The following is a 26,869-nucleotide window of genomic DNA, read 5'->3' as shown; positions in this document are numbered from 1 at the left end:
TTTTTTCTTAGATTCTACTTTATTTGGTAAAATTCAGAAACTAACAACCAATTCACAGCCCCCTACCTCCTTCTCTGTGAAGAAGGGAGTTCCCCGAGACAAAAGGGCTGTGGCTTGGGAATTATCCACCATCCCAGGTTTCCACTCAGGCAGCCCATGGCCTGATAGGCCTTCAGGCTGATGTTCTCAGAGGCAAGAGAAGAAAGCAAAAGGAAGCTCTCACTTCCAAGACAATGAAACCCTCTCTACCCTCTTCCCCCTACCTCAACCTCCCCAGACCCACAACCTACATAAGACAGTAGAGGACAAAGCATGAGTGTGGGTATCACACACATACATGCACAGAGCTGCTTCTTGGCCAAAGAGCGGCAAAAGGCCTCCCCAGAAGAAGCCAACTGGCAACACCATTCAAGGCTTGGTGGTCCAAGGTGATGGCTGGTAAAAATCCAGGGAGAAAATATTCCACTTTTAGCCCATCCCTAGGTCTCTAGTGAACTGGTTTTAGTTATAAAAAGCCCTGTTTCCACACAGGTCAGCTGTGGCTCTAGGGTCAGGAGGCTTAGGGAAAAGCCTCCCATGCCAAGAAAACAAGGGTGGGTAAGGGAGGGGAGGACAGGAAGGCAGTGCCTTGAGGGAGGGTCAGGAAAAGAGCCCCTGTCCTTGGCTAATGGATCCGAGTTAGCTCCTCCACAACTTTGATGAGGTCGTCTGCAGTCGCCTCCCGCTTCATACCACTGCCATCATCATACTGAAACGAAACAGAGAGAAGGGCCATGTAGACAAGAAGGTACTCTCACCTCAGCAGGCCGGGAGATGCCCACTGGCCACCATTGCTCCAACAAGGAAAAAAGTTTCACCAAAAACCTGGCCCTAGCCCTTAGGGATCTGGTCAGTCAAGTTGGCTCTGAGTCTTCCACTACTGAATGTTCCCTCCTAGGAGCCCCCTCCCTGGTGAGCCCTCCTGAACTCCAGAACTGGTAAAGCTTACTTTTTGTTGGAACTTAACTCCACCTTCTACCTTCTGGTTTTGCCAGAGAGCCCAGGCCTCTTGCTAAAGTGGAGGGGCTAACTCAGAAGAGTTCCTAATACACAGCTATCCACTCACAAGCCTCAATTACACATTTTCCTTAGATTCCTCTTTAGGTGGTGAGCATTATGGAGGGCCACAAAATGCCACCAGCCCCATGAACTCTAGGAGAAAAAACCTGGAGTCATCAAGTCTCCAGGAATAACACCTGTTGACAAGGCCTAGCATGAACACAGTACAGCTCACCTGAAGGTTTGCCACAACCTCCTGCATCTTGGGGCGGCTGATATCTAGGAAACTTTCAATCAGGTCACCATCGATGAAGCCTGTGGCTGGTTCTGTCTTCCGCTCAGTGTGAAAAGATCTCCAGGTGGACAGGTGAGTTAAAGAATGTAGTTTATCTGCAAACATCCCTGATCTCACTCATCCCCACCTCTGAGCAAGAGAATCACAAGTGGAATGGGAAACAATCTGTTTCTACTACAACTCATACTACTTTTGGACAGTTTTGGAATTGAAAGAAATGTAAAATTAATGCTTAACCCAATGGTTCTCAGTTAGGGGTACCTTTAAAAAGTTACGGCAAAGCCAGACAAATATGGATGGTCTCAAAAACAAGTGAATTAAATATGGATGGTATCAAAAACAGGTGAATTTGATGTCCATATCACACCCATCAAGTCTAGCCTTAAGACCCCTGAAAACTAATGCTTAGGGAGACAGCAGGCTACCCAAAGTCTTGTATGTGAGCAAAACACCCAGACCTTCCCTGAGCCAGTCACATAAGCAGGAGCTCTTTCATGCCTTGCCTGGGAGGACCTGAACTGCTTCCGCACAGGAAAGAATTCTAGTGTCCCTGGGTGGCTGATCCTTTAGTTTCTGGAGTTTCAGCTTCTTCACTCTCCCCTGTTCTTTTGATCCCTCAAAGAATATGCTCCTACATGACCTGAGCTCTCTTTAAGGTAGGCCTGGTAGAGGAATTCAACGTAACTGTACATTCCAAAATGGACCAACAGCTTGGTGCAATTCACTGTGGGGATTCACTACACCACTACCTCTTTACTACTGTGTGTGCCTGAAAATTTTACACAACAATTCAAAGACAGGCTGAGGAAACAGTTGAGTTAATAAGGTGCTTGCTGCACAAGCAGGAGGACCTCAGTTTGACCCCTAGCACCCATGTAAAACGCCAAGCATGGGAAACAAGCTTATAATCCCAGCACCGGGGACAGGAGGACCACTGGGGCTCACTGGCTAACTGGTCTAGACTACACAGCGAGCTCCAGAGTCCAGTAAGAGATAATGCCCCCAAAACCATGGTGGACACCTCTTGAGGAATGATACCTGAGGCTGACTCCCGCCCTCCTTATGCACACATAAAGTTAAAAACAAAAACAACCCTGTTCTGTACAAAAACCTAGTAAAACATTTCCAGAAACAGCTCATGACAAATACAGATTTCTCCATGTGCTGGAACATGCTCCCAGTAGACGAGTACTCTGGGCAGGAAGGATATAAGGAGTGTTCGATCTTGCCCACACTTTTGATGACCTTGTTGAGTCGGTTTTGCATGTCCAACAGGAGGTTATACCAGCTCTCTGACAGTGAGGTCACCAGCCCTGAAGAAAGAAAGGGGCAGTGAGCTATAGAGCACTCTAGAGCCCAGACAAACCAGGGACAAGCTTGCTGCAGCTGAGTGTGCCCTATAGGAGTGATCTTACCTATCATGCCGTTGACTGTGCCAAAGAGCACGGAGCCCTGTGTAGGGGTGGAAGTCTCGCCCAGATTCTGCATAACTAGGGAGCCATGGCAGAACACATTGACAAACTCGCCCAGGTGGAAGAGACCAACCTCCTGCAGGTGCTGCCGCTCCTCATCAGTGGTGGCAGCACTGAAAGACAGGAGATGTCACTTTCTGAGCCCAGCTCCCTAAGGAGGCCTCAATGCAGGGCCATGTTTGACAAGACACTAGTGCTGAATATCCTCGCAGAACATCTGGAGGGTGGTCTACAAAGCCTCTGAGTCTTAGAAAGGAAGTTCTACCCATCAAGGGCCACACTTGAACCCCATACAGCACCCAACATGCTCAGCTCCACAGACCCAGAGGCCCAGCCCTAGCCATGTTCCTGTGAAGGCCACACACCTGTCCTTCTGACACACAAACAAGTTAAAGGCATTTTCAGCTCCCAGGAAATTGTCATCATCCAAGATTTCCACTGCACTCATCCAGTTGGGATTAAAGTCTCGGGCAATCTGAAAATAAACAAGAAATCTGAAAAAAAATGCAGTGTACATGGAACTATTCTGAGATTCATCAAGCTTCTGGTCAGAAGCCAAGGCCCTACCTGCAGAAGGTGCAGCCCTGTGTATAATAATGGCCACCTTAGAGATTACCTCTCAGTCCTACCCCGTTCCCTCCCCACCACACCCTAAAACTGGCCAACACAGGTCAGTGGTTATAATTTCCCAGAAATGGAGCCTATTTGATTTCAGGATCGACAAGGTAGGGGAGGGGATTTTGAAAAAAATTAATGGACATAGAATGTGGCTGAGGAAGGACTCTCACCACTGGACTTGACTATCCTTTGCCATTCAACACTGGCAAGGAGTCATATTGTATGCAAGAAGTCTGAGCCCAAGTCCTGCACTACCTCTTCAAAGTTTCCTTCCATGGGCTTGTAGGCCAGCAGCAGCACTGAACGCATGAGGTCGCCCACCAGGATGAAGTCACCCTTGGTCTTCAGGTAGAGGGCCATGATGTTATTGTAGTGATTACACTCAGTGCGGAGCTCCTTCTCTGTGGTCCACTCATAGAGCCGCACCTGGGAAGGCACAAGGTGTAAGCCTGAGAGCACAGCCTTTGGGGAATGACTGTCCCCCACTCAATCCTCCATTCCCTACAGAGCAGGGTAGGTTGGAAATCAGTCTCCATGGTATTAGAGTGAACCGTTATTTCAGTATGTATACTGCTGAAATAGGGAAATAAAGTGAGTATAAAAAATTAGGAATAAGTTTGTCTTTTTTTTAACATAAAAGGAGTCTAAGTAAAGGAGATGATCATGTAAATTTAACACTGTAAACATCCTGTCTTTTTGTGGGTAAAGTCTAGTAACTAAGCTGCAGAAATATCCCTAAAAAGAGAAAATTCATCTACACAATTTCCTAATCAGAAAGGAAAAATAATACCTATCTGAACCTTTCTCAAACTTGTTCATTCCTGAATTTTTTTGTATGAACCCAATGAGCAAAACAAACAATGGGAAAATACAACAAAAAATGCTAGTGATAGAGGAATCTGAAGACCTAGATTCTATGGTCACTTCTGGCTGCCCCAGGAGGGTTTAAAAAACAAAAAACTCTACTATTTCTCTTTTCCTTTGCAATCCTTTAATTTCAACCTCTTCCCCAAAGAACGAAGGTGCTTCACAACCAGCATTCAGCATGGCCCAGGGCTCCACAAGATTAACTTATCTGAGCTGACAGGCCTCCCTAGGAGATCCTTCAGGCTCCAGATAATCTCACCACAGCTTCTGCACATCTATAAACTCCTTGGCACAATGTATTAAGCCATGATCTCTTAAGTTTTTTTCAAAGTCCTAGCCCCCGCAAATTTGCACTCTGAAGAATCTTTAGGAAGAAATGCAATGACTAGCAAATGCCATCAGCAAGGTCACTAACCACATTCCCTCCTCCTTTCTTATTCATTAGCAGTGAACGACCACCTTCTACTGTCCCCTCAGCAGTTTTCAGCTGTGTTCCCAGTGCTGAAGTTCACATCCCCTGACACACTTTCAAACAGTCATCTAACTCTCACTCCACCCCCTACAACAGGGCTATAATCCTTGGTGATGTTATAATTCACAGAAAAGGTCCTTCCAATATAACCACCAAGCTACACATTTTCCCTAATTATATACTAGTATTTAAAAGATACTGAGAATAATAAGAGTTAGTTCATTGTTTAAATCAAACATTCTTTTAATATGGTATAACTCACTACAGAGGCCACAGCCCTTACCTTTTGCTTAATCTCCATAGTACTCAGGATATAATAAAAAAGCATGGGGAGTCCTAGATCCAGCATAGTGGACCATGCTTTTAATCTAAGCACTCCAGAGAAGTTAGGCAGATCTCTGTGAGCTCAAAAGCCAGCCTGAACTACATAGCTGAGTTCCAGAACAGCCTGAGTTACACAGAGAGACTGTCTCAAAAAGTCAAATCTAAAACCAAACCAAACCATGGGAGTTCCCATAACCGAGTCCATTCAAAGCCCAGATCAACCCCTATTTCCAGCTCAGAGTCCACTCTCTATCCCCACCCCTCTGTTATCCCTAAAACACACATACAACTCCTAACAGCATTAAGGGAGGGACAAGAGTATGCAACCTGAAGAATAAGACCTCACCGTGCTATTGATGCTGGCAAGCAGCTTCCCATTAAACTCCACCATAGAATACACAGCCCCTTTCACTTCCTTTTCAGCCACGGTCTGCAGTTTTCCTGGGGGATAGGAGGAGAGATACTCTTCAGTCTCTTTTATAAGCCCACATTTTACCTAGTTAAGAGCATTCCCTGGTTGCCTCTCTGGCTTAAATTTGCCTGCAACCTCTCTCAATTGAAAAACCAAGAGGTCAGGTGGTGGTGGTGCACGGCTCTAATCCCAGCACCCAGGAGGCAGAGGCAGAGGCAGAGGCAGGCGGGTCTGAGTTTGAGGCCAGCCTGATAGACAGAACAAGTTCCAGGACAGGCTCAAAAGCTATACAGAGAAACCTTGTCTTACAAAACAAAAAAAACCAAGGGAGGGAGGGAGGGAGGGAAGGAAGGAGGGAGGGAGGGAGGGAGGGAGGGAGGGAAGGAGGGAGGGAGGGAGGGAGGGAAGGAGGGAGGGAGGAAGGAAGGAAGGAAGGAGAGGGAGGGAGGGAGGAAGGAAGGAAGGAAGGAGAGGGAGGAAGGAAGGAAGGAAGGAAGGAAGGAAGGAGAGGGAGGAAGGAAGGAAGGAAGGAAGGAAGGAAGACTAACTAACAGAATCAGCGCATACTGACATGAAGCACAGTCCCAGGACAATAGGAGTGACTCTAGTGGGTACCAAGATCCACCTCCCACTCCAAATAATCCTGTCTAGGCACTGAGATCTTAAGAGCCACCTGCCTTCCCAGGATTTCATACCCCTCATAATCGGGACACTGCCCACTCACCATCTGAATACTGGAAGACCACAATACGACCCTGCTTAGGCTCCGCCTCTTCAGGATATACCATGGCTGTTCCCACAATAAAGTATGTGTTGGGGTCTTTGCCCAATTTGCAGGAGACCAGGCTGAGGGCATACTCGTTTTGTAGAAACTGATGGGCATGAAGCACTAGGAGAAGAGAGAGGTGACTGATTGATGACACTTACCTCCACTCCCCGTCACAATCACATGCACCTATGAGGCTGTGGCTTAGGTAGTATAACAACATGAGCCACTTGCTGCCCCTGCTTCTTCAGACTGTCCATTCCCACTGACATATGCCAATGACAGGATGCCCAATGCTCCAAATTTACTGCAACTGATAGGTGACAGTGGTGTTTTCTCTACCCCACCCCCAATCTTGCTTTTTCTCTTAGGAGAGTCTACTACCCTGTCAGGATCCAGAAACATTCTAGATCCCAGAACAGGCTAGTTTACAGACAGGATGTAGGTGAAAAGGACAGAAAAGCTTGTCTGCACCTTCAAAAGTGTGCTGGTCAATGATGAGGAGGTTGTGCACCTCCACCTCTTCTCCGAACGAGGTCTCGTGAGGAGCAGTACTGCTAGAGAAAAGCTTGCTGGAGCTGACGCTGCTGGACAGGGCCTGCCGACAGAGAAAAGGCATGCCATCCCTCTTAAAGCAGAACAGGGGCTGGAGGTGCACAAGGCGGAGTATGAACAAGAAGGCTGATGCTGGCAGAGCAGCAGAGCCTGATGAACAGAGTGTTTCAGAGAGTACGCTGGAACCTGAAGGTAAAGAGCCAGATCATACATGCAAATGACATGTTGGCCCCAAATCGAAGGATCATGGAAGACAATTCAATAGCAATGTTGCAAGTCAATCATGCAAAACAAAAAAAGATGAACTCCACCATCAACAAGAAAAGTCACTTCAAATAAAAATGGAGTGAAGAGGCTGGAGAGATGACTCAGCAGCTAAGGGTACTTGCTGCTCTTACAGAGGACCCAGCACCCACACAGTGGCTCTACAACTTCACTTCCAGGGGATCTGACATATTCTTCTGGCCTCCTCAGGCACCAGGCACATACATGATACACACCATCTGTGTTCACAAAAACTCTCATAGATATAAATGGAGAGAAGATATTTGTACTCTGGATTAAGGAGGTAGTCCTATCAGATGTGTAGAGCAAGAAGCAAAAACACATGGAAGAAAACTAATCCACCACTATCTCCATGTAATTATGTACCTCTTTTTTTTCTTAATTATGTACCTCTTAAGGTTACCTTATAACCCTTGTTTCACAGTCCAAAAAACAAACAAACAAACGAAAAAAAAAAACACCCACCAAACCCTCAAGGTTAGCTTTGTCCAACTTAGGTCACATAATAAACCTCAAAACCAATTCTACTGAGTTTCATTACCACACTATTGTCTGTTAATACTCTACCCTAAACTGCACACATTGCAGAGCATTCCAACTGATAGAAGAACTGCTCAGTTGGTAAGTTTACCAAGTAACAGCTGTCAAGTTTGGAAGGAGGGCTGTTTCTGAGTATGTGGTGCTGGGCAGTGAAGGCAGTGCCTGTACAATGGAGTCAAGTATTCTACCACTGAGTCACACACCCATCTCTCTACGTAAAGTGTTACTGCAACCCAGCTAAGCACAGCCTTAGAGGATATAATGGAAAAAGTAGGTAGTTGGGTCAGAGTCCACACATCCTGCAAAGGCGGATTATTTCCTATCTCACCCTTCACAGAAAGTTTGCCCACTCCTACTGCCACCCTTCTTTGCCCACTGCCCTCACCTGGGTGCTGGCACTGGGCCTCAGAGCAGTTGTGCCTCCACTAGTGTCTTGGACTTCAATGCGGCTCGAAAGGACCCCAAAGCACTGAGACACTTCCTGATAGCAAATCTTCCTGCAAAACAAGTATGGCACAACAGTGCCACTCAGAAAAGTCCGAGACACTATCGGTAGAGCCCCTCTGCCTCTTCCCTGGTCTACACTCACCTGGGAGATTCGTAGAGAGGAACTGTGCGAATGTGGAGTTTCTGGATCTCGTCGATGGTGCCAATGGTAAGGGTGCTGTTATTGGCCAATGCCAGACTGGAAAGAAGGGTTGCAATTTAGAGTGACTTCACAAGGAAGAATTCTCCCAAGACAGAACTACACCAGCTTGCTCCAAAGCAGTTTTAATGATGACTCATGCCAATTCACTTGGGAAGACCTAATTCTGATGCCTGGCCCACCAATGAGATAATCTTACATAACTGGTCTGAGCAGACCTAACAGTTTTGGCTAAAGTACAGCCAAGGCTGAGAATCACAACTCTAGGTAGGAGAGTGAATCTCACTTACCAAGGGCTCACTGGCTGGCCCAGCCCCTCAGTATTTTTTGCAATTTATTTCTATCAAGCACTTTCCTCCATGGCTGCTGAGTGGAACTAGGGGAGTACTTAATGATCACTAAATCTAATTCTAAATTAAAATAGTTCTAAATTAAAATGACAGGTGTGGTGGTACACACCTTTAATTTTAGCATTTAGACAGCAGAGGCAGGTGGATCTCTATGAGTTCCCTGCCAGCCAGGGTTATAGAGTGAAACCTTGTCATTCTCCATGTTCTCCCCCAAAAAAGACCCTGTCTAAAACTTAACTAATCATGTGAACCACTTGAAAAATTCTTGGAATATATAAATTATAAAGCCTAATCACCTCAGAATCTCAGGACTCAAAAATCCCTGTGCTGTTCTTTCAGGATTATACTACCGCACTCATATACTTACAGCCTTGAAAAAGTTTGCAGATGTTTCTAATAAAAATCCCCACCCCACATTTCCCATCACAGCTATTTATTGACTTGGACACTAGGGAAAACCTAGGCTGGGATGGGGAGGCTGAGGGTGGGAGAAGCACCACAATGCCCTCAGTCAACGCCTCCTGCTTAAGAAAACAGGCTCACCTGTCAGGATAGCCATCTGAGTTGAGGGGACACATATAGTTCACCTCCTTGAGGTTGACATTGGAGAAGACCAACTTGTGGTTGCTGCTATAGATGACAGTGGGCCGGTCAGAGCAAGCAAAGACGTTGGTGGTAGAAAGAGAACGGAATGTCCTCAACACTGTGGGCTGGGTGCCCAAAGTCACCTTTTTACGGTCACTCAGCAGGCCTGCAGAAAGAGGCAGGAGGAGGGAAGGAAGCAGGACAACAGCTGCCTGGTAAGGCTCAAAGTCACACTCCAAGGCTAACAACAGTGCCACCCACACCCCCTATTTCTGAAAGAGGCCCCTCTCAAGCCTTTTTTCTCACCTGTCTCGATGTTGAGCCCAAAGTAGAAAAGAGCCCCATCTCCCAAGGCACAGAGGAGGTAGTGGCTACTCTCAAAGGTGGTCATCAGAATAGATCGAGGGATGATCTCTGTGGAAAGAAGGACTTTGAATTCTTGCTCCATATCCTGCCTGGGATCCTAACCCAAGATACCAACAGCACGTACCTCCACCTAGCATCTCCTTGTGCAGTAGTTCAAAGGATGGGAGCTTCAAGATACGTGCTGAGATGTCTGTCCAGAGGCCAATGGCACAAAGTGGGGACAGCCCATTGCTGTCCCCTAATGGGGTAATATCCAAGCAAGCCACTTCATGTTCCATCTCTGTGTGGCTAAACAAAGAAGAATGAATATGGCAGAGGAAGGATTCCAGGGATCAAAGCTCCACAGAGCAGAAAGGATACTAAGCAGACATAAAGACACACACGCACCTGATTTGCCGGAGTTCCTGTGGATGGATCTGAAGGTAGTATAGTGCCCTTCCCACAGCAACAACCACCTGGCTGCTGTTGCATGAGGCCACGCTGATGTTCTTGCCCTGAGGCTCTTTCCACTCACTGACCAAAGCTTTAGGCTCTTGAGAGACCAACCTCACAGATGCTGAAGTGATCTAGAGAAAGAACAGGTATGTATCTCCAAGCCATTTGCAAAAAGGGGTCAGTGCTGTCCCCTAGTTAAAACACTAATAAATTACAGTTCTTCTGCCATACAGTCAAGCCACTGGTTCTAGGACCCTCAAGGGTACCAAAATCTGCAAATGCCCAAATCCCTCATAAAATGGTATAGTATTTGCACAAAACCTATGCATATCGTTACATATCCTATAAATCATCTCTAGATTACTTGTTCTGGACCTGAGGATTAAACCTAGGGCATTAAATGTTCTACCACTGAACTATGTCTATGTGCCCAGACCTCTAGATTACTTTATAATACCTAAAACAATGTAAATGCTGGATAAACACTGCTTAGGGAATAATGATACCATTAACCCCCACACACTGCAATGTATGTGTGTGTGTGTGTGTGTGTGTGTGTGTGTGTGTGTGTGTGTGTGTGTGTGTTGTGTTTAGTAGACACAATTCACAATTTTTTTTTTTTTTTTTGTTAAATCCACAGTTGGTTGAATCCATGGATGACTTAAGGACCTGGAAAGGCAAATGCGTGTACTTTCCCCAAAGTCTCTCCATAGTTTAACTGAAGGAAACTGACCTAAAGCTACTTAATGCTTATATACCTGTGTATGGGGGAGACTGTGTGTGTATATCTGCCTATTTTATAAAAGAAGTTTGCTGAGGCAATGACAAGTGCAACACTCAGAAAGTTGGGCTCAGACCCAGGGACTACCAGGCTCAGTTTTTCTTAACCTTAAGATCAGATCTCTAATATATCCATGTTCTCTACTGAGCACAAGTTACTAAAATGATTTAAAGTTCCTTAGCAATAGCTGCAAAGCTATACTATAATTTGTTTTGGTGCTTGGGTCTATTGGATACTAAGCACACACTCTACCACTGAGCTAAACCCTACTCCCTAAAATGAAGCATGTATTTATTTTACAACTCTACCAAAAAGCAGGATGACATATGATTATTAATTCATCTTACCCATCATGACTAGAAATGAAAGCTTTTTAATGATAGGTAAGCCAGTGTATTGTCACACAAATATTCAGATAATACTGACAAAGCAAGCACTCATTATCTGGGCTCTTCCAACACCTGGCCCACAAACCAACAGAGCTTGCCCTCTGGATTTTCAGCAAACTACTACTGCCAGCTGGCTACAGGAAGACCAGTAGGTAAAGATGGAATAGCTGTTTAATACTAAGGCATTCAAATATCCTGCCTACCACTGGAAAGACCCCTGAGGATGGCAATGAGAAGGAGAATATAAAAATTGGAAAGGTATCAGGTCACCCCAAACTGAAAAGATGGATGGGTGTTGGGAAGGTGCTCAGAAACCAAATTCTCATGGAAAACAGACTGATGGTCATTTGCCCCATTGTGAAGACTGATGCCAAGCATAGACCAGCAAGAGCTTTGCATAATTAATATGTGCAAATGCCTGCCAATAGTAATATGGGTGGTTAACATATGACTAAATTTTTTTTGTTGTCATTCATTGTGTTTTGCTATTTCTCTTCTTTTCCCCTAAATATTATTGTATAGGGCTGAGCATGGTAGCACATGCCTTTAATCCCAGCACTTGAGAGGTAGAGGCAGGTGGATTATCTATGAGTTCAAGGCCAGCTTGATCTACATACTGAGTTCCAGGACAGCTAGGGCTATGTTGAGAGAGACCTTGTCTCAAACAAAAAACAATTATTTTTGTCAGTGTTAAAATTAAGGTAGAAAACAGTGTCTCAAAAGACATAGTGTTAAGCCGGGCGGTGGTGGCGCACGCCTTTAATCCCAGCACTCGGGAGGCAGAGCCAGGTGGATCTCTGTGAGTTCGAGGCCAGCCTGGACTACCAAGTGAGTCCCAGGAAAGGCGCAAAGCTACACAGAGAAACCCTGTCTCGAAAAACCAAAAAAAAAAAAAAAAAAAAAAAAAGACATAGTGTTAAAATCAAACAAAATTATATTTATCATAATCCCAGTCTATAGAAGAAAATGTGAATTGATATCCATGTGCCGATGAGAGGAAAATAAAGCTAAAAGGATCTACTTCAAAGTTTAACAGTTACCTCTATATAACAAGAAATCAGGTATTTTCAGCTTTCCCTGCCCCCAGAACTTCTACATTATTTATAGTGCCATAAAAACAAATTTAAAATTTAGTAGCACCTACTCTTGCATTCTAGGTCAGATCAAAGTCATGGTCATTTATCCCCTCTAACCCTTTACCTGGATAAGTTGCTGATGAGCCACGTTGCCACAAAAGAAAGTCTGCTGATCATCCACAAAGCCCATCAGTTCTGTTTCTTCCACTTCCTCTCCATTTAGCATGAGAACTCTGCAGCAGAATGGAAGGCTCAGATCAGTCTGGGACCAGCTTCCCAACCTTACACCTTCATCCCATAAGTAGAGCAGCACCAGACCTGTCCTTACCTTGTCTGGCCCACAAAAGAGAGTACCAAAGTGTCATCAGTCTCCCGACTGGGGTCAGACCGCAGTGGCCATAAACCTGGAACAAGGAATAAAGAAAGCATAAAGAGGTATACCATGGACCAGCACCCAAGAGGGGCATCCTATGCAATGAGAGGGGCAGAAATCCTTGAGTCACACAGTCCTGAGTTGAAATCCATTCTGTTCCTTCTTTTAAAATAGACTCTGAAGAAGTCATATTTTAAAAACTGAAGTTTTGCTGTGGACATAGCTCAATAATAGAGCATTTACCTAGAATGTGAAGCCCCAGTTAAGTCCCCGGCAGCAGCTTTTTTTAAAAAGTACATACAAAGTCTCACCTTACACCTCTTCTCATCTATCCTCAAAATTAGTAAACAGCAGGACTTATTGTTCATATTCATGTTTTTACTAGGGAAATAAGATTTGTATTACAAGCAAATACAAATGTGAAATTGCTTATCATATGGTGTCCTACACCTTGCTTTTTAATTTAATAATACATGCTACAGTTCTATCAAGACTGTCTCATTTCCTGTACCAGAGTACTTAATTGGGCAGATGTATCAATAAGGAGTAAGCTCATTGTCTCCCACTTTATATTTATGAAGGTCATGGAGAAGCTGTGGGATAATCACAAAACCTGGCTTGGTGATGAGTCTCTTTAAGGAGTGCATGAGCATGTTTACTTCCTACAGCCCAGTTAACAATGTGTTTTAGACTTCTGATAAAGAGGATTACTGCTGTTTCTTTTGGGAAGAGCCTGGACATGCCAGGGACAATGTCTTACTGTGGAGCCCATGCTCACCTCACACTCTATATCCTTATGCCACACCTAGCTCATTTACTTTTGGTTTATATTTTTCTTTTATTGTACCTGTAAGTAGTCTTTTGCCAATTTGAGGAACAAGGATTTGATGGTTTTTTTTTTTTTCTAGAAATCTTTTAAGTTAGGGAGACAAAACTTCTTAGACGAACTCTATTTTATCTAGACTGTCAATTCTGACTTTAGCAAGTGATGCTTTTGTTTTGCTTCTGAACAAGTTTTAACGTTCCACGGAGCTGAACTTATTAATATTTTGCTTCTGTATTTGTTGAATGTGTGTGCATTTGCAGGGATGCAAATACATGGGTACATAAGAGGCTGGAGGTTCATACTGGCTGCCTTCCTCAATCACTCTCCAACCTATTTTTTGAAACAGGATCTTTCAAAACTAGGGATACCACCAAGGTTCAATCTCCAATATTTCAAAAAAATAATCTTCCCCACCCCAAAATTATAAAGAAATTCATAAACGTCTTTTGCTAGTTCTTTATATAGCAGGCCCAAACTTATCTTTCTCAAATGCCTGTAGTAATCTCAGTCCTATCCACTGAAGTCTCATAGATGTCACACTGAACTGGAATGCCACCACTGACAACACATTTTCATGTGGAACTATGTCTGTTTCTAGACTTCTGAATCCCAATAGACTCTGCCTATCCATGCACCAACCCAACCATTTTAATTTTAATGGTTCTGATATATTGCTCAGGTTGGCTCTGATAACCCAAGGTCAAGCAATCCTGTAAAAGCCCCCAAGCAGCAGGGGCACTGTAAGTGCGCCTTTTGCAATACCAGGGGTCAAAACTAGGGCCTCATCCATGCTAGCAAGTGCTCTACTACTGTGCTGCATCCACCCCCGACTACCAATTTCAACTGAGGCTTAGACTAAAACATGTTTTAATGTGTGGGGGCATTAGCATCTTCTCATTGGTCTTTTCAAAGATTTTCCTCACTATTCATTCTTTTTCTATGTGGACTAACTTAGGTCAACAAAGGAAAAAAAGCTGTAGGTATCTTTATTGAAAGGCATTAAAGGAAACTTAAAGAACATTTTTATGATTTGTATTTATAGACTTGGTGTATCTTTTTCATTTGGTCTTTTCTTGTTTGTTTTTCAAGACAAGGTTTCTCTGTGTAAACCAGGCTGGCCTTGAACTCAGAGATCCACTTGCCTCTGCCTCTCAAGTGCTGGGATTAAAGGTGTGTGCCACCATACCAGGCTAGGTCACTCTTTTTTTTAAGCATGTGTGTATGTAATCAATAAGAGTGCATGTACATATATGTGCCTTTGGAGGACTGGGTGTCTTTCTCAATCTAATTTATTAAAGCAGTCTCTTGTTCAACCTGGAAACGGCCATTCCAGCTATTCTAACTAGCTAATTTGCCCTGGGGATCCTGATTCTGCCTCCTGTCACACCTTTTATATGGGTCCAGGAATCTGAACCCCAGTCCCCACACTAGCAGGACAAGTACTTTATCCACTGAGCCATACCCCCAGCCCTTTGCACAATCACACAATCTACTTTTTAATCCTTTCGTAGTAAAGTTCTCCTTGTAATAGGCTTCACAATCTTCTTATTTAAAGTATTATTCCTTGAGTCTGGGGTGTTTTTGCTTTTGGGGGGGGGGTATTTTTTTGTGTGTGAATTGTTTCTTTTTCTCAATTCTACTTCTAATTAACTGAGCTCACATGAAAGCTGTTTCAGTATGTTCTTATAACCTGCTTCCTTAGCACATTTGAATTGTCTATAGTATCTCAGTTGATTCTTTAGTTTTCTGGTTAAATCTTCACTTTCTTTCTAAATCCACATAACTCTGTTTAGAGCCTGACTTGCTTTTTTGAAGCTGTGCCTCTTAAACACAACTCTGAACTGGTTCTGCTGTATGATTTAGTGTGATAATTTTTCCTTCATAACAGGTAAGGTTAGCTCATTCACACTTGCTGATGAGACAGCTGTTTGGTATCATTTCTGTCATGGTTTTAAGTTATGCTGCCCCCTCCCCCATTAAGAGGGGGTTTCTCTACATAGGCCTGGCTGTCCTAGAACTCTCCTTGTAGACCAGGCTGACCTAGAACTCAAGAGATCTCCTACCTCTGCCTCTCGAATGCTGGAATCAAAGGTGTGCATTAATTGTTTATACTTAAGAAGTCTCACTCCTTTTTCCATCAGTTCCCTTACAGTTAGTGCCTGCTTCCACATTTCTTTATACTAGTACCCAATTTTGACCATTGTTTTAAAGTTTGTACTTTAAACATGCACTTCTATGCATGATCTGCCACTATGATTTTTCTTACTCCTCATCTGATGTTTTCTTTTAGCTCTCACCAAAATGCCTTCACAACATGTAATGAAGCCAAAGGCCAAAGTCACTCAAGTAAGAGCTGTGTCCTTTGTTCACCAGAGGCTACCTTTGATGCCTGGTAAGTCAATGCTGGCATGCTCATGGATTCCAATTCCGTTCCGGATGATCCGCAAGGAACCTTCCTTGAAAGCTCCAGAGCAAGTGACCAGCTGCAAGTAGAGAAAAGGTTTCTCAAGAACCCCTCAAGAGACTTGGGCAGTTATACCATGCCAGCCCTAAATCCCACAACCCTTATTGTGGAACCAGATTTGAGACTGCAGACTTAGCAGAGGTTGATCTCCAGAGCCCCTCAAATTTACCAAGCAGACAAGATATCCTAGTTCAAAAAGCAAAAACTTCCTATCACTGCTCCTAGCAAGTTTGCTTAGATCCTGGAACCTGGTTTACTACAAAGAGCTGGAGTCAGACATAATAACTTGCTACTTACAAGGTGACCTTGAGCAAAGACTGAGACTATTTTTCTCAGTCTTAAGTTCATCCCACTTTTGGGATGACCAAGAATACATTTAACAAGGTGCTCATGAAATTACAGGTAATGAATAGACAGTGTCTGTCATACCAAGATAGGCACACAATAATGGCAGGTACTCTCACGTCATCAGGATTAGTAAACAGGCTCTTAATATTATTGCCAATGCATACCCCTCATTCTATATAAGCAAGCAAGGACAGTTGAACAGGCCACCAAGCATCTATTTCCAAAGGACTCCCTTACCTGACCCTGTCCCTGCCTCTCCAGGTCCACAACACACATATCCACGATGGGGCCTAAATTGGTAAAGGTTTCCATGGCTACTACGTAAGAGCCTTGTTCATTGCTGTCAACATTGAGCTAAGAGAAAAAAAAATAATGTTAGTCCTAGAACATCCCTAATAGGTCCACATTATCCAAAAGACATTCTCAATCCTGCTAGATCTGTCCTTTGTACTCCAAAAGATACTTATAGACAGGGGCTGCTGCTAAACGAAGCCATCCCCACTAACCAGGGAGCAAATTCGAACCTGAAGTCTCATACATAAGCATCAGATCAGCAGTAAATATTTTTAATGTTTAGGCCAGGCATGGTGGTATACTCCTTAAATCCCAGGCCTGAGCTCAAAGTCAGCCTGGTCTACATAGTGACTTCGAGGCCAGCCAGGGCTACACAGAAAAACATTGTCTCAAAAAACAAACAAATCATTTAATCAAAATATTTAAAAGCATTTTCCTAGGGGAAATGTCCAACATTTGTATATAATAGAAGGGAATAATCTATTACGTTAGACCATGATGCACTTCAGGGTGACGCTACGTCCTGTTTATCATTGAATGTACAGGGACCTTCACTCTGCCAGACATGTTTACTAAAGAACCATTAAGACACAGGTAAGAAGTTAAATTAATCAGGCAGAGGTAGATAGTAGAGATGTGGACAGACAAGAAAGTGCTGAGAGACATGAATTTAATGAAGAGTACCATGAAAAGAAAACTAGGAAGATGTTATTTTCTCACCTTTACAAGCTGGGAGTCACCCAGGCGAGATCCAACAAATACAACACCATTATCGAGGTATGTTAGGCACTCTGCAATAGAGGTCTAGAAGGAAGTCAGTAGATCAGAGAAATTAGAATTAACCCTTTAGGGTCACCAGCATTGTCCTACCTAACCAAGTGACTCCTAAGAGACCATCCCAACAAGCCATAATACAGTAAACAATTCTTCGGATCCCCAGACTACCTTAATCACATGTCTCTACATCCCTGAACTTTGTGACTGTCCACTTTTCACACCATTCCACCCAGAAAAACCTACAACTTATTTTGTAGGTGCTAGTTCCAAGCAATAACTTTAAACCCAACACTTTTTGTCCACACAAAATAATTGGAAACCTCTCCAAGTCACTCACTGCATAAGTATTAAGCTTTGCCAGAAGAGGGCTGGGGAGAGGCTGAATATGAACAAGGTACAATGATACACATCCCAACCCAAGTGCCCCCTCCTCTCCCCTTCCAGTTCTTTGCCCCCATCCACTCCTCCTGTTTCTCTTCAGATATAGGGGGGCCTCCCATGGATATCAGCCAGTCATGGTATAGGTATATCAAGTTTCAGTGAGGCTAGGCAACTCCTCTTCCATTAATGCTGGATTAGGCAATCTGGTAGGAGGAATGGATCTCAAAAGGAGGCAACAGGGTCAGAGACAGCGCTGACTCTCACTGATCTCACTGTTAGGCGTCTCACAAGAAGACCAAGTTACACAATTATAACATATATGCTGAGGGCCTAGGTCTTCAGTTTTGGTTTTTTGGGTTTTTTTTGTTGTTGTTGTTGTTGTTTTTTTTTTTAAATTTTTAACAGTAGCAGGGCAGGGGTGGGGGGTGGGGGGTGGGGGATACACACACGGGACAGGGGACTGACAGGCTATGTAGCCCAGGATAGCCTTGAACTTGCCATTATCCTGCCTTAGCCTAAGAGCTAGAATCACAGGTGTATAATAAATCCAGCCATTTCACCTTCTTTTTACACTTCAGATATCCATCCAGCTGCATGTGAAATTCTCCCACAGCTAATTTAACTCATTCAAAAACCAACTCCTCCCCACCACCCCACCCCCTAAAAAAAACAAAACAAAACAAAAAGCCAGGCATGGTGGCACATGGCTTTAATCCTAGCACCCGAGGGGCAGAAGCAGGTGGATCTCTATGAGTTCGAGGCCAGTGTGGTCTACAGAGTGAGTTCGGAGATAGGTCAAGGCTACAGAGAAACCCTCAAACCAAAAACAAATAAACAAAAACAAAAACAAAACAAAACCCAACTTCCACAGTAGAACTGATGACCCCTTACTAGGTGTTGTGCACAGTAATTACCAAAGTAGAACTGCAGGACCACACATCTGGGGTGACTAAGACAGAAGCAGGGACAAGTCATACCTCTCCAAGGAGTTCCACACGGAGATCCTTGAGGGTGACAGTGCCATCCATCTGCTCCTCCTTTTCTAAAAGCAGCATGAAGAGCCGTCCTTCCATATCTCCCAGAAGGTATCGTGAGCCATTAGGATCCACCCGGTTGTGGCACACAATAGTGCTTTGCTGCCAACCAGGAGGGAACAGCCATTACAGTTGGGATCTTCCAAACCAGAAGCCTTTAGTAATGCCTTCCAAACCCTACTTGGCCACTGCCTTATCCAAACTCAGCCACTTTTATCACCAAAGAAATCAGTCAGATTATAAGACATGTAAGACAGTAAATAGGCAGCCTTTATACTTTGAAGATAATTTTCTAAAGAGGTCAATCAATATACTTTAATTTTTACTCCTATATTCTGTGGAAAAGAGAAACATAGACCTAAAACAAGTAGCTCAGCATTAGAGCTTTCAGCTAGGATATGTAAAGTGGGAGGCTCTGGGTTCAACCCCCCACCACAGAAAAGAAAAATAAAAACAAAACCCCACACCTACATATGAATTGGAATAAGCAGTTACATGTACTCACTGCACTACAAGTGCTGCCATAGATTACTTATACTCAAAAGAAAGTAAGATTAAGCTTTTATGGTCTAACTTTCATGGTTTAGAGTAGTGAAGCCTATAATTTTATGAATAATTTCAGTTTTTAATTCTATGTGTATGGGTATTTTGCCAGAATACATGTTATGTCTGCATACCACACATGTGCCATGTCCCATGGAAGCCAGAAGAGGCATCAGATCTTCTGGAAATGGACTTTCAGACAGTTGTGAACTGCCATGTGCATGCTGGGAATGAAACCTGGGTCTTCCAGAAAAGCAGCCAGTACTCTTAAATCACTGTGCCACTTCTCCAGCCCCCATTATGACTCATTTTTTTAAGTCTATATAATTTATCAATGTATTGAGCCTAAAACCACCACATTCAATAGAATTTGCTAAAATTCTTTTCTTTTCCTCGATGGCTGGGGACGAAACCCAAAGCCTCTTACATACTAAGTATGCACTCTACTGCTGAGTACATTCTAAACCTCCAACTTTCCCTTCTTAATGTTGCAATGTTTCAAAATAGTAAGCAGTATTTCTCCTAGTTAGACAGCAAGCTAAGCAAAACCAGGCTACTTACTCTACATTTCCCAAGAGTAACCAGTATGCTATGTACATATTGACCAGTGTGATAGACATGTATGAATCTCTTCCTGACAGATGGAGAGAAAGGGAGGAGCCCAGTCAAAAACAAGGGAAATAAAGATACAAGGAAGAAAAAGGTAAAACACTTGCTCACCTTGATGATAGGAGGAGCAATTGCCAGGTATTTATCACCATTATGATAGGTGATTGATTCCTGTCCAATGATGATGGCACCTCCAAAAGGCTCGGGGACTGCAGAAGAAAATCAGCACCATTAAAAGGCTCAGACTTTGGATCTGCCAAGAGAGGCAGCAAAGGCACTGGTCCAGCTATCAAGACAATCATCATTGTAAAGGGCATCAAAACCTAAGAAATACTACCATACACGAAGGCTTCTGAGAGCCTTATCTTAGAAATCTTAGATTTGTCATTCTCTAACCTTGGTGGGGTCTGCTGTTACCTGGTTGGTGGTGCTAGACATCAAACCCAGGGTGTCCTCACGCTAAGTAGATACTCCACACTCAACTACACCCTAGTCCTGAACTCTTTTTTTTTTTTGTTTGTTTTAAGATGGGAATCTTACTACACTGCCTATACTGGTTTCAAACTCCTAGATGATTCCCAAGCCTCAGTCTACTAAATCTACAGGCACTTGGCAATTTTTTAAAATTTCTTGGTGCTCTGCAGTTCAGAAGGGTAGGGAATATTCTCAATGCTCTTCCCTATGCATCTCCACCCCTGCCCAGTTTCTCTCCTACACTGATCTTTTCTAACAAAAGGATTTTACTTGCTTCCTTGTCTCTACTCTTGTTCCTTAGCTTGATTCTATAACTCCTTCCATCGAGATCACCTTTAAGAAGAGTTCATAATATTTCAGGATTTTAAAAACTTTCCTGTTGGGTGAGATGGACAACATAAGAGGGAAGAGTGACATCTTGGATCCTAGCCCAGGCTTTACCATTTATGTGCAGGCCTGGGCAAGTCCCTCTGGCCTATTTCCTCATCTGTGAGAGAAGTCAGATTAAACTCCATTGGTTCCCTTCAGTTACTAAGGGTAACAATGAGACAATGCCATGACATGCTGCAAATCTATCTCAATGTTTTACAATCAATGCCTGCACCCAAAAGCAAAGTTATACTTTTGGGGGAGGAACAAATACAACCTTAAAAGTCAGAAATGGGGGCTAGAGAGAAGGCTCAGAGGTTAAGAGCACCAGCAGCTCTTCTAAAGGTCCATAGTTCAATTCCCAGCAACCACATGGTGGCTCACAACCATCTATACTGAGATCTGGTTCCCTCTTCAGGTATGCAGGGATACATGTAGACAAAAAACTGTATATATAATAAATTTAAAAAAATTAAAAAAATGAAAATAAATAAATAAATAGAAATTCAGAGATGGGCCAGGCGTGGCTGCGCATGCCTTTGATCCCAGCACTCGGGAGGCAGAGGCAGGCAGATTTCTGAGTTCAAGGCCAGTCTGATCTACAGAGTGAGTTCCAGGACAGCCAAGGCTACACAAACCCTGTCTTGAAATAGCAAAAAAAGGAAAGAAAAAAAACATTTAGGAAAGAGACTTAGGAGAGGTAAAATCACATAAGCTCAATACTGTGCACTGAAATGGAGGACTGGAAAGAAGGGAACCAGATCAGACATAGGGGACACAATTTCCCCCAAATCTACCAACCTGCGATCACCATTGAAGCTTCAGCTTCTACATTCTCCTGTTTCCAAGGGCCCTTGTTGAACTCCTTCTCTCGAAGAGACACCTCATAGGTTTTCACATGCCGCCCCTGAGGGTCCTTGGGTGGAAAGGGTGGAATGGTTAGTTGTTAAGGAGACCCAGACTGTATGGGTCCTGTAAGGGACAAGCCACCACCACCCAGGATTTGATAATCCTGTCGCACCAACCTTCCTGTCCTTATCTGTCAGGATAGTGACAGTCACCTGCTGAGCCTGTAATTAATTTCTGAGTAGATTGCAGGGTCTAAGATGTGCTATTGCTAATAATTCAAGCAACCAGCAAAGTTTATATGGAAAACTCAATCTGCCACACTGTAACACAGAGCTGAGAGATACACCCTGGGATTGTATTGTAAACTCTTCACTTGCTCTCAAGGAATTTACCAAATAACTAAAGAGGGAAAGACAATGAAGCTAAATCTAAGTGATTAAAAAGAATTGTTTTGGTAATTCCTTTTTCCCCATTTTTTATGTGCGTGTATGTAGATACACATACACATGGTGTGCAAGTGAATGTGGAGGTCCAAGGCTGATGTTGGAAAATATCAATTGCTCTTTCACCTTATTGAGACAGGGTCTCTCAATCAAACCTAGAGCGTGCCTATGTAGCTAGTCTTGACAGCCAGCTTGCTTCTGAGGAGCCCCTGTCTCTGCCTTCTGAGGCTGGAATTACAGGCAGGTTGCCACAACCACCAGTCCTCTCTATGGAGATCTGGGGATAAGAACTCTGGTCTTCATGCTCACACAGCAAGCTCTTTAACCACTGAGCCATCTACCCAGACCCTGTTCGACACAATTCTCAAGAGTATTCTGAAGAGGTGACCGCAGAGACAATAGAACTTATTGCTCCCTTAAAGGTAGTCAAAAATGCTTCAGTCCCGCCACTGTCAACTCCATCTTCCTCTCCTTTTTCTGAATCGTGACTCTTCCCCTCCTTTTTTGGAATCATGACTCACATCAGTCTTGGGGCTGCCAAAGTCACCTTTAAGAGGCTAAAGAGCAGGGGGAGAAAACGACATTCAGCCAACAGAAGATGGCTTCAATCAAGCTCAGACCAAAGTCTAAGAAACCATGGAAGGAATTTAATCACGTGTTTCAAGACAAGGAGCACATCTCAGCCACTGTGACAGCCCATGAAGTGCTTAGCTAGAGCACCTTTCACACAGAAGTTGCCTAACTTCATCAACTTCAACTGTTGGCATAAACCAGTCATTTTTGGTTGATAAAAACTTTTCCATCAACAAGTAGGGAAAGACCCATCTTCACAAAAAGTTCAAGTGAAGATGGATTTGGGCCTCTGAGACACACAGAGAGAAGTGAAGAGCATTCACTATTGGCATCCCTGGCCTGGGAACAGACAGAGCCAGAGCCAGCCCCATGTAGTCAACACCATTGTTTTAATGACTTGACATTTACAAAACTAAAAAAAGAAAAGAAATTCAAAGTTGTTGTTTTTTTTTTATTTCAGTTCTGATAGCTAGTAAGATAAATAAAATTATCTTCAACTAGTTTCAGCTTTATTCAAGCTTATGTTAACCAGTCTCAGGACTATAGCATTTATGGTGATACCAAAAAACATAAGAAAACATCACATACCACATCTCCATTACTCTGCAGAGCTATCTATATGAGTGTTCTCAGGCGCACATACTCTACCATTCTACATAGAAGTGGACCATCATTTCCTTCCGTCATTTATTCGACCATAGGCAAGTAACCTGACCTCATGCAGCCTGGCCCCTTGTTAAAGGCTGAGATTTTACCAAGATGTTGGCATGTTAGTCTGGATCTGTGCCCCACCCCCACTAAACAAAGCTGAACCCGAGAACAGCTGCCCAGGATCAGCTCTGCTAAACTTTTAGGCACTGACTAAAATAGAAGTCAAGAGCCAGCAAGTCACCAGAAAGTGAGTGCTAGACAAAACATGAACCTCTTTCAAAGACTAAAGTAAGGCACTATCAAGACATTTTCTCTTGGCTTGTAAAGGCAAGTTCTGAATCATTTCTCCACAGCTAAGTTTTTATAATCCTCTAACATGCTGGTAGGAGTCAAACAAAGGATAAACTAGGTCACTCTATAAAATCCCCAAGGCCTACAACTGGAGTATAATCTCAGGATTAAAACCCGCTATAAAACCAGGAGCATTTGCTGCCCCCAAACAAGTACTATGACACCCAAAAAAGCAAAAAAGGAAAAAAAATCTGACTCACGTTAACTGTTTTGTTCAAAATGTTTTAGAAAATAGTCAACATTTCTCCCTACCCTGCTACCAAATCCAGACAGACATTCCTTTGGCAAAAATCCCACTCCCATCGTTCCAAACCAGTTTCTCCCTCTCTTTTCAGATCCTGTACCTGGTAAACAAAGCAAATGGTAGGTGCTTGACAACCATACAGGAACTTGACATCAATGACATGCAATTCCTCTAGACGGATGTTAAAGGCTTTGAGCTCTTTATTGTCTCTGTCTAGTGGAATGACCTTGAAGAGGCCATCGTAGAGTCGAAGGCCAATCATCCGGCACTCAGGATCAATGATACCAATAATGCCAGTCTCTGAGGGGCGACCAATACGGTCCTGTAGGAAAAAAAACCGGAATTAGGGAAGCTCAACAGTCAAAGCAGAAGACACTGGGTACAATGCCTTCCCAGGCAGATGTTTGGGCCAGGGAGCCCAAACATCAACACATCTGTTTTCCCCATGAGGGGCTAGGTGAATCATTCACTTTCACTTGGACTATCAGAACAATTTAAGCCATGTGGGCTTTCTTGTTTCTCTGATCACACAGTGTGATACCCTGACAGTTCACTGTTCATCACTAAATGACATGCCTACCAGAAAAACTAATCAGCCTGAAGTAGCCATCTCACCTGGACATTGCCGTGGGCTCTCGTAATGATATCAATGCTTTCGCCACTCTGCTTATACTCCAGGATGCAGGCATTGTACTTAGCAGTCAAGATGAATAGCAGGTCTTTGCTCTCCCCCTGGAATCCAACATTATAGCATCACAAGTTCTTTCAAAAACAGGAACAACCTGTTCAGCCTTTTAAACATTCTTTAAGCATGCTAAGCTTTTAAAGAACTTCTACCCTCCCTCAGAGAAAATACTCAGTAAGCCTGTAATATGTACTAAAGCTCGCACATGCCCTAAGGGGATGTAAAAAAAAAAAAAGCCAGACCTGAAGCTGGTAAACATCTAGTCCTTGCTATCACAGTTCTCCATCCCTCTGCTCTATAAGCAAGGTACTCATCTATTTTAATCTTAAATTCATCTCACTCTATTCAAATTCTGAAAGAAGAATGGGATGGCTCCCCCTCACCTAAGTATATGGAGAGAGAAAAATCTGTAGTAATAACAATGAAAGCGACAATAGATCTGTAAAGTCTTACTAACATGGTCCTCAAAAACATTCATGTTTACCAGATATAAGGCTGGGAGGGGATGGGCATGCCTTTAATCTTAGCACCTGGGAGGCAGAGGCAGATACCTGAGGTCGAAGGCAGCCCAGTCTACAGAATGAGTTCCAGACAGCCAGGGCTACACAGAGAGGCCCTGTCTCGAAAAACAAAAACAAGACAAATCCAACTTGGTAGTTTTCTCCCTAATAAATCTCTCTTTATTGGAAGCTTGTAAAAGACCACCATTCCCAAAGAAGAATGTTTCTCTACTTAAGCCTTCACACATCGCAAGGAATCATATAAAACACACAACTAAGGATTCTTTCATTGTCTGTCCCAACTAGGAACACTTACCTTGGGCCTGAAAAGCTCCATGACTGCAATCTTTCCATACATGCCAACCTCTTTGACCGGCCGAAGACCCTCTGCAGTGACCACATAGATCTCTAATCTTGTGTTTTTAGCAATCAACAGGTTCAGATCTTCCGCAGAAGTAAAGTGTCCTGAAAGAAGAGAGCCTCTAACTTTTGAAGCTGGAGGATGGGTCTTTCAGGTACCTCTAAATAAGTCTACCTAAGTACCTTGCCTCCTCACCAAATGCAGCACCTCAATGTCTCACTTCACACATTCAACAAAAAGCTACACCCTCAATCAGGCTTTTAAAAAAATGTACTGTATGTACTGGGCAACAGCCTGTCCTTCCACAGATTATGTACATGAAAACCCTTCTGATGATTCTGTTGGGTTTTCCTTTCTAAATCGAAACAGCAGACTGTAATTGAAGCTGATGGATAAAGTGTGTGTCTCCTTGAGTTCTCATCCAAAGCCTCCCAGAACTTTCACCAGAAAGATAAAGTGAAGAGAAATTCTCGGAGCTTTCTGTGTCGTCTACACACCCCTTTGCCTCCCGAGCAATCTACCAATACCACTCTTAGCCCTCTGTAGTTCTCTGAACAAAAAACTTTTGTTCTGAAATCATGATTAGCATTTATATAAATACACGAGTTTGAGGGCTGAACAGTCAACTGAAAATATGAGGTCAGGATGAGCGTTCTTTAGTTGGGGACGTGACTGCCTGTAAAGAGCCATGCACACAAACAAGGCAAAGCCTGCACACTGACCGGTCAACCAAACCTTGTTCTCCAGCAGCGCTCTCAGTAAACAACACCCCCAGGCAAAAGGGTGGGTCTGGAGAGGGCCGCTCGCCCTCCTGAGGGGGGTGCAGAAATAACTCAAATTCCTCCACCTCCTGGACGTCCACTGGAAAATTCTGATCCCCCAGCCCCCCTCCCCATCATCATCTCCCCTTTCCCCTGACCACATGAGGCCAGTTTCGAGGCTCAATCAACCATGCACACACAACTCATACTTCGCTCCCTGTCCCACCGGGCCTAGGCCGGTCCTCGAAGCTAAGTGACCCCCTATGAGCAAAAGGGACCCTCAATAGCAGCTCCGCTGCCCAAAAGGCGCGTGGTGAAACAGCTCCTTTGAGGCCGCGAGCTGGGAGGGACGTTCCGCGGCTGCCAGCGCCTTCCATTCCCAGGGCCCAAGTCTTGCTCCTGCCGCCCCTGGGGCCGCCAGCCTCCCGTGGCCTGGGTTCCCTCCCTCGCCGGGGTCTCCGGCCGGGGCAGCCTCACCGGTCACGCAGCCGTTCACTGCGGTCGGCTTCTGCGCCGTTACGACGTAGTTGTAGGACATGTTGAGAGGCCTTGGGCGGGCCCGTGGGGAGCTAGAGCGACGACAGAGAGATGGGCACGAGCGACCAGACAGGGAACCCCCACCCTCACGCAGCCAACTCCGGAGCCGCTGCCTCCGCCCCTGAGACACGTTGCAGGCCAGAGAGGCCG

The 26,869-nt window shown here is 44.0% G+C and overlaps 1 protein-coding gene across 2 annotated transcripts; it reads right to left on the bottom strand.

Annotated features, from left to right (window-relative positions):
• Ddb1 (damage specific DNA binding protein 1) lies at positions 1–26,796 on the bottom strand. Of its 2 annotated transcripts, XM_015987307.3 has the most exons (28): positions 26,660–26,796; positions 25,377–25,525; positions 24,491–24,607; positions 23,976–24,197; positions 22,578–22,613; positions 21,566–21,680; positions 20,033–20,130; positions 18,713–18,871; positions 17,298–17,381; positions 16,521–16,637; positions 15,852–15,954; positions 12,601–12,676; positions 12,397–12,505; positions 9,979–10,157; positions 9,716–9,879; positions 9,532–9,639; positions 9,184–9,391; positions 8,234–8,329; positions 8,030–8,141; positions 6,739–6,862; positions 6,223–6,387; positions 5,433–5,527; positions 3,679–3,849; positions 3,171–3,280; positions 2,749–2,918; positions 2,544–2,646; positions 1,274–1,397; positions 1–748 (listed from the first exon to the last, which is right to left on the bottom strand). In XM_015987307.3, exons 1-28 carry the CDS (start codon positions 26,718–26,720, stop codon positions 665–667), a joined length of 3,459 nt encoding a protein of 1,152 aa, XP_015842793.1. In that variant the 5' UTR covers positions 26,721–26,796; the 3' UTR covers positions 1–664. The 2 variants fall into 2 exon arrangements, with proteins under 2 accessions (XP_015842793.1, XP_006993906.1); XM_006993844.3 differs by lacking the exon at positions 22,578–22,613.
• Between the last annotated feature and the right edge of the window lie 73 nt (positions 26,797–26,869).

Source organism: Peromyscus maniculatus, chromosome 1 (genome assembly GCF_049852395.1).
Source record: "Peromyscus maniculatus bairdii isolate BWxNUB_F1_BW_parent chromosome 1, HU_Pman_BW_mat_3.1, whole genome shotgun sequence".
In the NCBI taxonomy this organism is placed as follows: domain Eukaryota; kingdom Metazoa; phylum Chordata; class Mammalia; order Rodentia; family Cricetidae; genus Peromyscus; species Peromyscus maniculatus.
This window is presented reverse-complemented; position numbering and strand designations above follow the sequence as displayed.

What these genes read in the sequence shown, in the direction of transcription:
- Ddb1 (XM_015987307.3), bottom strand. Translation starts at nt 26,720, where the DNA reads ATGTCCTACAACTACGTCGTAACGGCGCAGAAGCCGACCGCAGTGAAC. An exon ending in TTGGCAGCCCCAAGACTGAT is followed by an intron (nt 21,681 to 22,577) that starts GTGAGTCATGAT and finishes TTTCCACCCAAG; the next exon opens with GACCCTCAGGGGCGGCATGT. An exon ending in TGGGCTCAACATCGAGACAG is followed by an intron (nt 9,392 to 9,531) that starts GTGAGAAAAAAG and finishes CTCTTTCTGCAG; the next exon opens with GCCTGCTGAGTGACCGTAAA.